General features: G+C 37.3%; 1 protein-coding gene across 1 annotated transcript in view; it reads left to right on the top strand.

Annotated features, from left to right (window-relative positions):
* The window catches only part of LOC100744069 (CUGBP Elav-like family member 2), a 300,281-nt gene that overhangs the window by 197,634 nt on the left and 87,152 nt on the right, over positions 1-15,495 (top strand). Inside the window, 1 exon segment of the mRNA XM_033322123.1 lies at positions 12,581-12,663. Coding sequence (XP_033178014.1) covers positions 12,581-12,663 — 83 coding nt within the window.

Raw genomic sequence — 15,495 nt, 5'->3', positions numbered from 1 at the left:
TTATTGTACGAATATTCGTGAAAGCGGTAACAACAGTTCGTCGCTGAAGCCCTAGCGACAAATAGAAATGTCATTTACGCAGTCGGATCCAGCAACACCGTGAATACATTATAATCGTAACGAAGAACGAACAGAATGGGTGCAATGGAAAACCAAAGTAAGGAACCGAACTCCTAAGGAGTATTATCCCGTGGGGGAAGCCATCTTTTACGCGTTTGGAATATCAATGATCCCGAACAAATAAAAGTGTATCTTCCTATTCTCTACCAATACAAATCCGTAGTTATGTAATAAAGATATAGCTGTATAAGTACAATAATATTCTACATGCATTGCTCGTAGATTTGAAATCGTTTTCCTCACTGTAGCAATAGCAGTAAAATTATATATATATTTAGCTATAGTCATTCTCTTATAATTAAACAAATCTATGATCTCGAGGTAAATTCACTTACTTCGTTTGATATTATAATAATAAATCTTCAACCTTGTTTCGTATTATGGTATTAATTGTATATAGCCAGAGATGTAGACTGCGCGTACATACAGTTTCCGGACCGTTAATCTCGATGAGATTAATAATATCAATTATTTAAGAATGTGCAAATGTACCAAAATCCGCGTTATCTAAACGTTCGTAGCATGCTCGGAATGACATCTCTAGATAATTAGTCGGCTTGTCAAATATAAACCTCCCTGTTTGAGCTATGAGTTGGAACAAATAAATATTTAGTCGACTAGCGGAAAACGCTAAACATAACAAATTTATGGTAACATGTACATAAAAACATTGTAAATGTTTATATTATTTCTAACGTATTCAGAATTTTTTTTTTATTTAAAATTTCACATTCACAATTTGTCCAATTTGGACATTTGGTAGAATTTTTTATCTGTTTGATTATCATGTGGGTGGCTACCCCCAATGGGGTACCATCTTCGTGTTTGTTAAGATATATCCTTTGTGAGATCTGCTGGGTGTTTCCTTTTTAGTCTTCTTTCTATGGTTGTGTTGATCGTTTCCGCTGCCAGACGGTTCGGGTGCGTTGCTATTCTTTCTCTGTACCTTCTTGCGAATCTGCTAATCTCTTCCTTGACCGATGGTATTCCAAGGTCTTTTCGTATGTCCTCGTTTCTAACAATGTATTCAGAATGAAACAGAAGTTTTGTATTATAAGGGGAAGTATAAAATTTAATCGATTACGATTAAAATTTGTTTGAAAATAAAAGTTTACACACTCGTCCACCAAGCAGAGCGACACGGCAACGCTTTGGAATTCTGTAGTATGAAATCAGCTCGCGCGTATCGTGTGTCGCAGTATTCACGATAAAATCGAGGAACTGGTGCCGAGCTCCACCTATATTTCCCCGTCTGGAACGGCCTGAAAACCCAGTAAGTATCTCGTCGTCACGTAAAATCATTCCAGGTATTCCCGGGGGCTAGATAGATCGATCGAGATTTGTTTACGTAAGGCCATTTCGCTGATCCCTCGAAACCGGGCCACGGACTTCCTTCTCTTCTTCTCCTTCGATTTCGTCGTCGCTACCTAAGTAAAGCAGGATTCGGGGAAAGCTGAAATTCAAACCCGCTCGTTCCACGTTGTGCATCGTCTCTACGTGTATCAGCGATACAAGCTGCTGGAAAACACTCTCGATGCGGTTGAGGTTAGGTTTCCTCACGATTCCAACGGACAAGCAAAACTAGAACGACCAGGCAACGGAAGAAGGTCTGTCGCGGTTTCGTTCGTTCCAGCTGTGGTATCCTCAGGATTGGCGAAGGATCGCAATCTCGGTTTTATCAGGAAAATCTTCGACCCCGACTCGACGTGTCGCTTAGCTTCTCTATCTACTATCTCTAAACTCCGAAGACATCGTCTCCTTAGCCCGTAGCCTCTATAGACCAATGATCCACGAGTCAATACGCTAATGACATAGATCGAGTATCGGTAGTTCTCGATCTATTCGTGAATCGATGGATGTATCCTTACTGTCTGTCATTCGTCTTTCGATCTTTGTTCCGCGTCTTGATCTTTCATGACTGCGCTGATTGCAGCAAACTCGTAACCCCGATGCTCGATGGAATATCAGTACAGAAACGAACTGCCAACTGTCTCACAAAGACGACGAGCTATCTGGAAACATATTCTTGCTGATGCGGCTGATTGCGAGTTTCGTGGATAGATTGAAACTTCCTGGAATCAAGGGAGAAAGATGAATTAATCGGAGAGAATTCGAAACATCGCATATGCCCTCTTCCAGTTTGTGGAATCGTTTTTATTGATTGGTAACTTAGATAACAAGTTTGAAATGTGAACGAAATATCTACTAATATCAGATTGTTCTATAAGTATCGTCTATCGTTACTATATTTCAATCAACTTTTTGTTAAACATCGATGCTCCTTGCTGAGATGTTGTGCGTTCCACCAAAGTTGGAGCGTTTTGTGTGCTTCGTGCACGACATTAGTAGCAGCTGGAACGTTTTATCGAAAACATAATTTATTTTGAAGCTGGAATTTCAATATCGATCTGCACTGGAAGCGCAGCTGATTCCGTTCGAGCGAAGGTTCCTCAGTGCGAACCTTTGTTCTCGATCTAATCAGAGAATTTATGTTGCTTGATCGGTCAAAGGTATATTCGACTAGGCAACTCTCATGCACATCTAATACATAAACACGTAAATACTCAAACTCGATGGAATGCCGATTTCAATGTGCCGATTGCAATATGCTCCGACATTAAGAGTCATATTAGGAAGCCTTATAAGAAAAGATATGTACATTCTAAGGAAAAATATCAATATTTAATTTATCGTCATTGTCATATTTTAAAGTTATTGATATACTATTGCGACAAATCGATTAAAGTGTTTAAATACAAATACAAATACAAATGAGTGTTACAAATAGTATTGTACATATAAGGATATGCAATATCATGAAATGAATACGTAAAAGACGATAACCCAAAGAGAAAAGATTGTAGGAAAATTCCATCTACCGAAAAGGTATTCAAGCTGAACGATCATAAAATCAGACCAAAGGAAAAATAAGCGAAAAAGAACACGAAACGAGAAAAATCGAGCAGAACAAAAGAGAAAAATAAAACTCTCGTACTTACTGGTGGTCATATAAAAGCGGAAAAGATGTCTCATAGAAAAATGAAAACAGAAATAAAGAAGAAGGATGAGGTAGGTCGAGGAGGATACTATATATGTAGAAGGGTAGTCTCGGGGATCGAGGTAAGGAGGTAAGAAGCGCGAAAATAAAACTGAGAGAAATATAAGATACGATGGAGAATCTACGTCACTCGAGAGAGACAGTTACCCCGTACGAGTCGGACACCGAATTTATGAACACGATCGATGCTTCTCTTTGATGATATCTCTATCGACGTCTCTGTGGACTCTGCTCATCCTCCTCGAACTCTCTTCTTATCGAAGACGTGGAAAAAGGGAGCAAAAGAGGCTTGGTGGAAGAGGTTCGGAAGGATGGGGATGGATGACAAGGAAAAGGTGCAGCGAAAGCAGAACACGCGGTCTTTTCTAGGTACGCGAAGAATGACACCAATTTACGAGCCAGGACGAATTTATGTTTTCTCTCTCTCTCTCTCTCTCTCTCTCTCTCTCTCTGTCTCTTCCACAGTCTCGTGTTTCCTCGCGGATGAACCGCCAAGCATCCAAGTGTAGACTCGATTCCAAGTTCTCGTGCAGAAATCTGCTCCTTGCCAATCGATACCTGTATGAACGTTCGCATTTTATGCTTATCAGTGGTTCACCGCGCTCTGTATAATACGTAGTTTATTAGCTATTTTGCAAATGGGACATTTAATTCGGTGAATCCCTCCGGTGAATCGTAAGCAAGTAAATATTCTCGAGTAACACCCGTATCTTTTAACACAATGTTATTCGATCAAATTTTAATTCTATCAAATTATAATCTCCCTGAAACATAATAACTTCCAAATATTACAGATATAGAAGGTGAGTCTATATGGTAGCTGGGCCGGGCTACAACTCTGTCTCCATCGCAGATAGAAAAACGATTGTAGAGGAAGATTCTACATTGTTTATCAAGCTCCATCATTGTATAATGGGATCTTTCTCCCGAAGAGTATGTCAATGCAAAGCATTTTGTAACAGCAACTACTTTTTTTTCTATCTGCAACGGTTATAGTCCTCCGGCCCAGTTACTAGAATCAACCTATATGGAGCAGCGTGTAAATCTCTTTCGCACTAAATATAACACATCCCTCGTAGTCTTCAGAAAGAAACGAGGAATATCAAAATTCCTTGCCACACGGATAATCCAACCTGCCCCTTGTTTAACGAGCAATCAGTCCCTCGATTATTAATACGAAGCGATTCCGATGCGGCGTGTTAGATATTTGCGTAAAACCGCGTGTACGGATGGGCCCCGCGGAAATTATCGCTAATTAGATTCATCTGAATCGTCGATCGCGCGTTATTGGTGCCGCGACGCAGCCAGAAATTATCGGTTAACGTAGGTTGGTCGTGTGGAGAGGATAGATACCGCCATCCAGGTGGCGTTGCGTGTACCGGAAACGCGCACAGGCATGCGGCCACCGCGTCAGGGTCGCATGCAAGGATTACCTCCACGATGCCACGCTGCTAGATTTCCCCGTAGGCTTTAATCACGCATCGGCATCGAAGTAGTAAACGTGCTCGCCTGGGATCGCTAGTTGACTCTCGTACGACTAAGACAAGGTGTATCGGCAATCGTTTATCCGCACCCATATCGTGGTTATTCGAAATCTTGCGTTGTTACAACTGATGCACCCGGCAGCCTAGGCAATTCCTGCGGTTTTCGATGTTTCTGCTTTTTTTCAGAGACTATGAAAGACGTTACAGCACGTTACATTATATTTTTTATATTTACAGTCACTATTAAATTTATTAGTATTTGAAAATCTTATGCTTCAAACCGATCATAAAAATTTGGTAGAAGTAAAATTTAACCAAAAAGACGTATGAGTGGATTTTAGTAACTTCATATAGATATATTTTAAGACTAAGTGTTATACTAGCACAACAGAAAATTCTCATTTTCCATACGAGGTAATTTGTGACCGCGCGTGACATAGCAGGTAAAAAATTTCCTGCGCTCCGGGATAAAGTATTCAGTTATATCCTGAACCTAATTATTCATACAACTCACATATCAAAAAAAACTGAAATTAAAAAAAGATTAAACAGAAAGTCTTAAACCGTGTAGCCTGTAAAAATGAACATAAGTGATATCTGTACAAATGAAAAAAAAAAGTAGAAACTCCAATCGGGCAGCCGTCATTTCTGATTAGAGAGAAATCAAGGTACGAACATATGGCTGACAGGATGTAAAGTATTAACATCCTGATTGACAGAGTGACAGTCTTCTATTTTGGAAATACATATCCCGGAGGGCAACCTGTCGCTTTCTTTGTCCTTCGTAACTCGTCTCCGTTTCCGGAAAAGGCAATGCATAATTCGCGACTCGAACGACGAGCATTTCACACGCGGCGTGTCGCGCGAGTATAATCCGGAGTCCAATTAGCGATAATTACGACGTCAATTGGGAATTCCTAATGGCGGACGAGACCAACCAACGAATTCGTTCTACTTATCCACCATGATTTTTGTAGACGGAATAATTCGCAACGCAAATGAAATCCGCTCCTAAAATTGTAACGATGTGCTTGTTACTCTGTGTTCTAGCTCTAGCTTATTGCTGATCTTCCTTGTCTTATTGTATATTATTTCTTTGTAGACAGATCGTTCAAATACATACATATATATAGAATCAGTCATTTGGAATCAGTCGTAGACGAACTGTCGTGACGATAAATCGTGCTCCGAATATACATATCGGGTTAACATTAGAATTTAAGGCGCGTAACGATTCTTTGTTTGAATTAGCCATCGTTTTACGAAACAGAGATTATATTTACGCGAATATACAAGATTTTACAAAATAATATGAATATTGAGTTTAATGAATGATAAGATTAACAAACGATAAGTTTAACTAATGATTAGATTAACGAATAATAAGTTTAACGAATAATACGATTAACGAATAATATGTTTTACGAATAATAATTTTAACGAATAATGAGTTTAATAAACGCTATTAACAATGTTCTTGGGTTCAAACGAATCCAACGGGATAACTCTTTACTATGCGTAGAATAATTTTAAACACAAAAAAGTACGATTGCTGAGACACTCGGTAAATTGCTCGATGTATCACTTTCCAAGGCGATCACACGAATGAATATTTGATGAAAATCTTTTTCGCTGTACGACTGCATTTGTTTGTTATATGCTCGCTGGAGGCATCGAGAAGGTTCCAATCGCCGTTGCTAGGCAGTTTCTGCCAAGAGTTTGTTGCATACTCTTTGGAAGCATCGAGAAAGATCCAAACGCCGTTGCTAGGCAGTTTCTGTCTGGAGTTTGATTCCTAATATAACGTGTGTCCCATTATATCGACATCTCCAAAGTACAATTCTATGTGATTTCTAGGGAGAACTATACAACCGATCCACACCTTCGTCAGGCAAAACGTTTATCCAGTGACCGTGGCTACGTTCGGCGACCAGTTGTCAGCTCGAACCCACTTTCGCTATCACAAATATCGAACAATTACAAATGACAACAATTGCTTAATTACAGCTATGATAAAATCTAGGCTAAAGCATTAGAAGACTTTCCCAAAATTGCAAAGGGAAGGCTCCGGTTTTCCTTTCATCTCCGACATACATATAAACAGAGATATGTACTTCGGCTTGGCTCGCTATAATATGAAACTCTGATTAGAGGAGATGTTTGTATAAATCAATCGTGCTTTATAAATTTTTCAGGCTTCGTAAATTTTTGAAGGTTGTTACTGTGAAACTATTAGGTCGTCCGATAAGTTTCTTTCGTTTTATAAGGAAATAATGGATGCACGACATTTTTCGTTTTATATTATTTTATCGAATTACGTATGATCCATTTTGTTTTATCAAAATAAAGACCACAACGTTCGACAGATGAGGTTTCATGTATCTTATCGTATCGGTACCTTTGCCTAACATATCATTACGAAAATTCACCGTTTATTGTGAATATGTATCTAAAACTATATCTTGGGCTAAATAAACAAATAAAAAAAAAATTAGGTTTCATGTTTGTATAAAGATGAATCGTTGTGAAAGACGTGTCTGTAAAAGAACGACACTTTCCGGACAACCTAATACATAGGGTTAATGTGTACATACATAGTATTTCTGCGTAATTTTGTCTCGCATGAATAAATTTAATTCAATCGACGATGATCAACGCTAGGATGTAAGATAAGAATCAACAACTAATTATCCATTATGACAAAAACGTTATATTTCGAAAATTTATAATAACTGCAACGCGTTGTAATAATTGTAAAAGGGAATAGGTCTCGTAAACGTATTTATTTTATTATTGCATGATCATTAAAAGAAACATTAACAATGTTCCGCAAATGAAATTCAATAGACTGAAAAATATAAATAATAAGAACGTCTGTGGTTATTTCGTTATTTCTATAAAATAACTTGGGGCTATCATTTCATACATAGTAAGCACACACGTAACGACGTTTTAAAGAGAGTGTTCCAATTAGTATGTCGATGTTGAATTACTCGTGGTTTAAAAATAATTACTGGATTCGTTGAAATATCTCTTTAATTAGGAATATCGTAAAGATGTGTCACGGAATATATGTACACACACATATATATATACATATACATATATGTGTATATATGTATACCTGTGTATGTACCCGTATATCAAAACAACGATACAAAGTGGGCCATCTTGAAATACATGTACAATAATATGAAAATAGGTTCAAGTCGAATCGAAATACTGAAATATTGTAAACACGATGAGACATAATCATATTAAAATCTTCAAAAAAGAAAGAAAGAAAGAAGAAGAAGAAGTGTATGTGTGTGTGTGTGTGTGTGTGTGTGTGTGTGTACGTATTATATCCTATGTGTAAATTTTTCTACATAATTATATCGTAATTTACTCATCCAAATTATCTCAGTACTGTTATTGTATTTTCTCTATAATATTATCCTATAATAAGCCAATGCTTTCGTACTTCTGTAAACATATTTTGTCTCGATATCTATGAACATTCCAACAATTAAATAACCAACAATATCAACAATTGCACTCATCGTTATTGACGCAATTGTACAATATCAGATAGTCAGCAATTACTTTAATAATCGTTATTACCGTGTCATTAATGAGTTTATGGTGCCAAATTGATTTCAACGTGGAGAATAGTTTATTTGAATTTACCGTAAATTCGCTTTGCTCGTTGTGGCAGGGTTCTCGCATAATTGCGTCGCTTTCTTCGTTCAATGACCGGTTAATTTCGAATTTCTAGCTGGAGAGTTCACGTAATTACGACTCGACACGATCGTCCCACATAGATTATAATTCGGGGGCTACATGCGGAAATGCATGAATATCGTACGCAGGAGATTAATAAATTACGCATTAACTGTTCATTTCAATCTAGATGTTGCACAGACCATGTGTTCGGTACTTGCGTGATCGTTTAACGTTTCCTGCGTTTTTGTTAATGAATATTAGTATTAGCTCCAATTCATTCCACTCACAAAGAGTTCGATGAATACGTTTATTGCGGTGATATAAGTTGTTTTCGAAATACCAAATACGGTAAAATGCTAATTAACCGACTAAGCCATACCACAGTATAATCTTCTCCGGTAATAATACATCAATCTTCAAATTAAACAACGAGATACGTATATGCGATATGAATGGAAAGTTAGTGCATTCACGAATTAAATCACGTCGATTTACAAGGAGGTAGGTACAAGGCGTAATATCCAAGTTAATGTCTTAATATGGTAGGCCTGACTATATGTATATGTCTACCACTAACACTCCTTTCTTTCAAATTCAATAAACGATTACGTCCTTGTTATATTTTCTCGTGCCATTTTGTAATAGTAATTTTTTCTTCGACTAAAACTTTAAACTTCGTTATTACGATCCGTGGTGATAAGTAGAACAAAATTACGAAGGAAAAAGATGCCAAAAATTCCCGGACGAATTTGTAACTGTCTATGAGGTAACACGAACCACCTACTACTAGGCAAACCTGGAAATAAATCAGAGTTACCCTGACCGCCACCCTTCACGTTTCGGTTTACGCTGGTTTTCACCCTAACACTCTCGACTGCTCGCACGACAGTTCACCGCGATTCGTCAATGCTCAAAGCACTGCTCGCCTACCATTCGTCAATGTAATACCGCGCAGTCAATAAACCATAGGCGTCGTGGATTTTATTCAAACAGCTACAATGCTTTGATTACATTTATGACGCGCCTATTGAAATTTACGATCGTACGCGTTGAATGAGAACCCTCATTTCGATGAAAACTCTATGGATGTTGATCCATCGGGAGAATGTGTTTGGTGCATCGTAATATTCGTTGGGAAAAGGGAAATCGTATTGTGTTGTGCAGTTGTAGAACCTTTTAATTTTATTTTGGGGCTAAAAGTTGTGAATTTCAGTTTAAAATTTGACAATATCGATTGTTATATCAAATGTGTAATAATATCATTTATAAGTACATGATATTTAGCGACGATGATTTAGCGCAATAATAACAGAATTTAGTATAAAAATACAGGAATTTAGTATCGGTACCACTATCGTAGTTGGCCATATCTCATTGAAGAAAGGAAAAACCGATGAGATGGCAGCGCTAGTCAATATATAGTACATAGTAGAACGAAGAAAAGGGGGTTGGTGTTGGCATCTCGACGAATGGGGTCATTTGTAGACACGAGTATTACAGGCTGGCCGTCGAGCAACTAGACGCGGCGAGGGGGTAGTTTGCACGATGTGATTTAAAGGTCTATCGAGCGATGATGCCTCAAGATTAGTTACCCGCCGGAACATAATTTCCCGACTCCCGCTGAGTCCTCCTGTCGTAATTTACCGAAACTCACCGTTGACATATCAGGAATATCTAACGTTGTTTTGCTTCTTGGCCAATAGGAGAAGGTTAGGTGAAAAATATCCTTCTTACAGATGTTTCTTGAGTATTACCGGCATTTTGTCCGAATGGATCTTCCTGTTCACAGTGTCCGACTATCCAATAATCGATCGATGTAACATTCTTGGTATGAGACTATTTCAGAACTGTTAATGTATATGATAACTGTTAACGATGATATTTTTAACGAAATTAATGTTATCGGCAAAAGATGACCTCGAGACATCTTTTGTAAGCGAAGTTCGATTCTATTAAAACGGCTGTCTGGTGAATTAGATGTTATCGAGGAATATCGGGTTACTCATTTTCTTGGCTGTGAGCTGTTACCGCCCGCACGAAGTTGCGGCGAAACCACGAAACGAAAATTACATAGAAACGAAATTTTAGTTCAACGCATCTTGAGCTACAGGCATCGTATTACGCATTTTTCAATTACGCGTCGCCGTGATATCGGATAACTGCTTAGACACAGTATCGAATACCTCGTTACAAATCAACCCCTCTTTCATGGCATCATCCTTCCAAGAGTTCCAGATTTCAGATATTCTTTTGCAAAACTTTATATCTTGTGCATCGTGACAGTGCCATTCTGAACGAATTTTGTGTAATTTTGATAATACGATGTTAAAATCACGAGACTAATGAGACAAGAGATGATGAGTACTCGTACAAAAATACGTACTAATGCATATAAAATTTTCTTATTGACATTTGGACCAAAAGATTGCGGGTGTCGATACATTATTATTTCATAAACCTTGATCTCCTTTCTATAATATCCTATAGAAATTAATGTGTAAATATATAGCTACTGATTGTAAGTCATACAAGGAGTTCTTGCAATTCTAAGTTATTGGACAAATATAGGATGATAGGTTGGATTACTGAAGTTCATGAACCAACAAGCTTAAGAACTTACAGCCACATGTTAAAAGCAAACATTATTGTTACGTAGATTATACGATCTTCCATCATACACGATCCTTACACGAGCGTGTTAAGCGCGATATTTTTATGAGATTTAACCGATCAACATTTCGATCACTAAATGAACAGTTTATCACAGTTTAAGTTTCGATTATTTGCAACAAACTAACGCTTTCAGAAAAATATCTACTTTTGACAAGAATACAAGATTTTTTCATTATGAACGTAACTTAGATTTTACGATATACATTTATTTTTATAGAAGGTTACATGATAAATTATTTTTATGATAAAAAATTTGAATTAATTAGAAATTTGTAATCCTACGGACACTATGTACGGTACAACAATTACTGATATTGCGAATCCCAATTTTAATTCCAGCCATAATAAATCGGGAACGCAATAGCTATCTATACTCGCATCATGAAACCTCAAATGTCCTGTTTCATTAACATCGTCCACAAAATATCGTTCCAAAACTCCAAACACCATGGATTTCCTAAATACTGCCAGAAACTGACCAATTTATCCAGCTTTTTCCCTCCCTAGTAAAGTAGAATCAATTTAACCCGGGCCATTATATAACCTAAGGTTCCATCTGGAATTCGAAAGTTCCCAGAACGACCGTGCAGCCATAGAGTTTCTCAGGCTGAATCTATAGCCATAAACTTTCTCAAGCTGCGTTTGTTTGCGTGCAATGAAACGGCCGACAACTACCTGTATGCAGCTATTTTATTTCGTAAACTAAAAGGGGGGTAGGTAGGGTCTCGACTAAATCCAGTCTCCTGGATTTTCGACTCGAAGGGATGAGGTACCAAGTCGCTAGTAATGGAGAGAGGGGTGGGGAACCGGTAGTAATACAACGGTGTATCGAACTTTTGGCAACTGGAAACTATCGACCAATCCGTTTCTGGCTCGGTTGGTGTCCAGCTGTGGCGACGAAGGAAAAGCCTTGATGAGCTTCTTCGAAGTGACCAACTTGCTCCACTGTTTTCTATGTACAAGTCATTCCTATCGCGATATTAAGTACTTGGATTTCAGTGTCTTCTATCGTTCTACCCGAAGGACGACATGCCGAGGAAGACGTTCTTAACTCTTGACAAACGTTATACATTCATAACGTTATACGTTCATAAACATTGTCAGAATTAGATTACGGACTGTCCTGTTTTGCGGCCAAGTTTTCAGGACAGAAAAAAAAGAAAAAAGAAAAATACATAAAAAAAGCTCCGCTCCCCAGCGGCTTAAACCCAAAAATTGTATTATACGAAAAATGTAAAGCGCCGACACATAATACAGCATGGCTACGTCGTACCGCCGCGTATCGGTACCTTTGCCTAACATACCATTACAAAAATTCACCGTTTATTGTGAATATGTACCTAAAACTCTATTCTTGGACTCAATAAACTTTAAATCTCAAAAAAAAAAAAAATTAGATTACGGATGTTCAAAGATATTCATATTTTTATAAAATATTGATATATCGATTTTGATAGTTGAATTTTAACTTTTGAGAGAGGTGCCTCAAAAAAGAAGTACGATTTATATTTTTCTTCATTGTGTGCATTTTTCGTTGCAGGATGTTGCTTCGTAACATTTTATACGAGAAAGGCCGCTTTGGACGCCCAGAATGCTTTGCACAACGTAAAAACCTTCAGCGGGGTAAGTTAGACAATTTCTTCTCGTGTACGAATGAATTTTCTATTCTATTAATAAATGCTCCAAATATTGTATATTCTAGGCACAGAAAATATCCTTTACATAAAATATTCTCGAAATATTTTGCAAATATTCTCCAAATATTTGTCTTATATTTTAGCAAACGATAGGAAAGATAGAATTATCAAGTGGTTACGAAATTTCTGATAATCTGAGTTCCGATATCATCGAAATGCGCGAAAATATTGGCATATGTCGAATTCGCATCAATCAACGCGTACATTCGTACTCAAGCGAATAATGAACGCTTACCTAGATAATTATCCGAGTACCGGTGATTCGCATAATCGAGATATTGACCGAATAATGAATATTAATAGGATTGATCGTTCAAATAAATTACTCAAATCTGTATAACCAGTCGATCAATCCTTTGACTAATCGTCGATCGCTGGAAGTGAAATATCTAGCTGGAATTGAATGGATTCTCGTTGTGTTCTGTATTGATCGATTCGTTTACAGTAACCTTGTAATTTATTTCGTTGTTCGAGATAAAATTAATTTCGAATTGATATCGAATTGATAAAGCATATCGGTTCTTTCGATAAAACTTTATCGGTATGTTTTACGAATAGCAAAAGAAACAAGGGAATAATATTTTCGTCTTTAAGATGACGTGATTTTAAATTGTACATACAAAGCGACAATTATAATACACGCGATTTAGAATCGTTACCAGAATTCGAGTTATTGTTCGACTTTTTCTTGACTATTCTCGAATTACTCTAAAGAACCTTCAGTTAAGGGTACGATTAATCATTCATCGAACGTAAATGTCGTAGAGTGACACATTCTCGCGACACTCGCGATAGTTTTCGCCACTCGATCGTAACGAAGAATTTAACATCCGTAAAGATATATTATTTCGCGGCGATTTGCACACTGTCGATTGTAGCGACGCGACCGATGGTATCGTCGAAAGTGCAGCCGTACGATAATTACGGTTTCCCCACGAACTTTCGATGCAATTACGAGACGTCATTACGAGCATTTAACCCACCGATCCCTCCTGCGTCTCGTCTACTCTGTACCTGCGCGCATTTATGCTTGAATTTACGAGAATAATTATCATCGATCGAGACACGGACGCCCTGTTTCTCTGGCTCGTGCCAAGGAGCTAAACAAAGAACGAATGAATTTCGGGGGGATATTGATCAGTGAATTTGATAATTAAATACGCTCTGTGGTGAGAGATTTTGAGTAAACGTTCGATGGCAAATGTGTTTAGATGTGGAGTTTGAACTAGGCGAATTTGGAATTGAATTATTCATTTCCTCGGTGATTTCGAGGAATTTTTTATTTAATTTTAGAATTGAAAATGTATATTTTTTAAGAAAAACTTGTTGTATTTCAACTTGTATATTTTGCATTATTAATGTCCAAGATTTTTTGCTTGATAATGGAAGATTATTAGAGTTAAAGTAGCAAAAATTGATTGATTCTTTTTTTTTTATCATACTAATACATTAACACGGAAAAATCCATTTATCGATAACTTTTACTTTGTTTGAAAACGATTCGTATCTGCACAATTCGACGACAGATTGTTGAAAACGGACGCGTTGATCCGTCGAGAAAGGAATACGGGGCAAGCACAAGCCGACGAAGTTTTCTTGATCGTCGTATGGCGGCGACACTATCCTGCTAGCAAGCAGGCTTAAACCACGTATATTTATCGTCATACAAATTACACCGTAGCGGATTTTACGGCCACGCGTCGTACGGATTGCTCGACTGGCATATTGGAGACGAACGACACGTGCGGTTTCCCTCCGCCGATTCTCTGGCCCCATACTGCATCTGCAACTTGGTCAAATTAGGCTTCGTAAATTGAATACGCCACGCAATCGACTGCCTGTCCGGAACGATATATCATGGTGGCGTGGTACCGCGATTTGTAAGGGGGGTTGCGTAGTTATAGACGTGTACAATGCTATTGTACTTTGCGTTTAAGTAATTGTTTAGGCACTATGATTCGGCTAATTGCCTCAGCACTATGGTTTAGCTTTAGGATATAGGATAAAGGAAAGGGAGAGGAAATTAATTGCTGGTGACAGCAATGGGGTTTAACGTAATTTGACGTACCTACGTAGATAATCGTTGATGTTCAACTGTAACGTGACGTTGGAAGGAACGATGATGTAAAATAATAAAACTGGATTTTATTAGAGAATTTATTTAAGAATAAAGTCAAGTTCGAGTCGATTATGTCTCGTATTATTTTTGAATGTGAGAATCGTGCTTTATAAACATTTATACTTTAATTTCCTATTGCATATATCACGTATATTAATATTTTAATTTTTGTTCATTTAGTTAGGGTGTAATTAGCGTAACGTAATTAATCGAAACAATAACTGTTAGCTCGAGCTATAAATTAGATTGCGTTTAATTTGCCGTCAATGAACAATATCGTACTTAATAAATATAGCGAACTTGATCAACAAATCGTTATTGCGTTGCAATAATCTACGCTAATTATAGTTACTATCACCGTACATTAATTGGATATTCAACAACAAATTACCAGCTAAATAGAAATTCTTAAATAATTTTTCGATAACAAACGCTTTAAGAAAGATAAAAGAAATTAACGATTAAATAATAACTGATAACAAACTAATTGATACTCGCATAATTAGAAAGATAAATCACAATTTATAAAATGATAACAAAGCATCGCGTTATTTCTAAGTTATAAAACCTGCGCAATGTTTCCATGGTATCTAATATAACCGAAAAATCAATACGCTTCCTCCACGAAGATCATATAAA

This window comes from Bombus impatiens, unplaced genomic scaffold (genome assembly GCF_000188095.3).
Source record: "Bombus impatiens unplaced genomic scaffold, BIMP_2.2 scf_0551, whole genome shotgun sequence".
NCBI lineage: Eukaryota > Metazoa > Arthropoda > Insecta > Hymenoptera > Apidae > Bombus > Bombus impatiens.
Note: the sequence above shows the minus strand (reverse complement) of the source record. Positions and strands in the feature narration are given on the sequence as shown.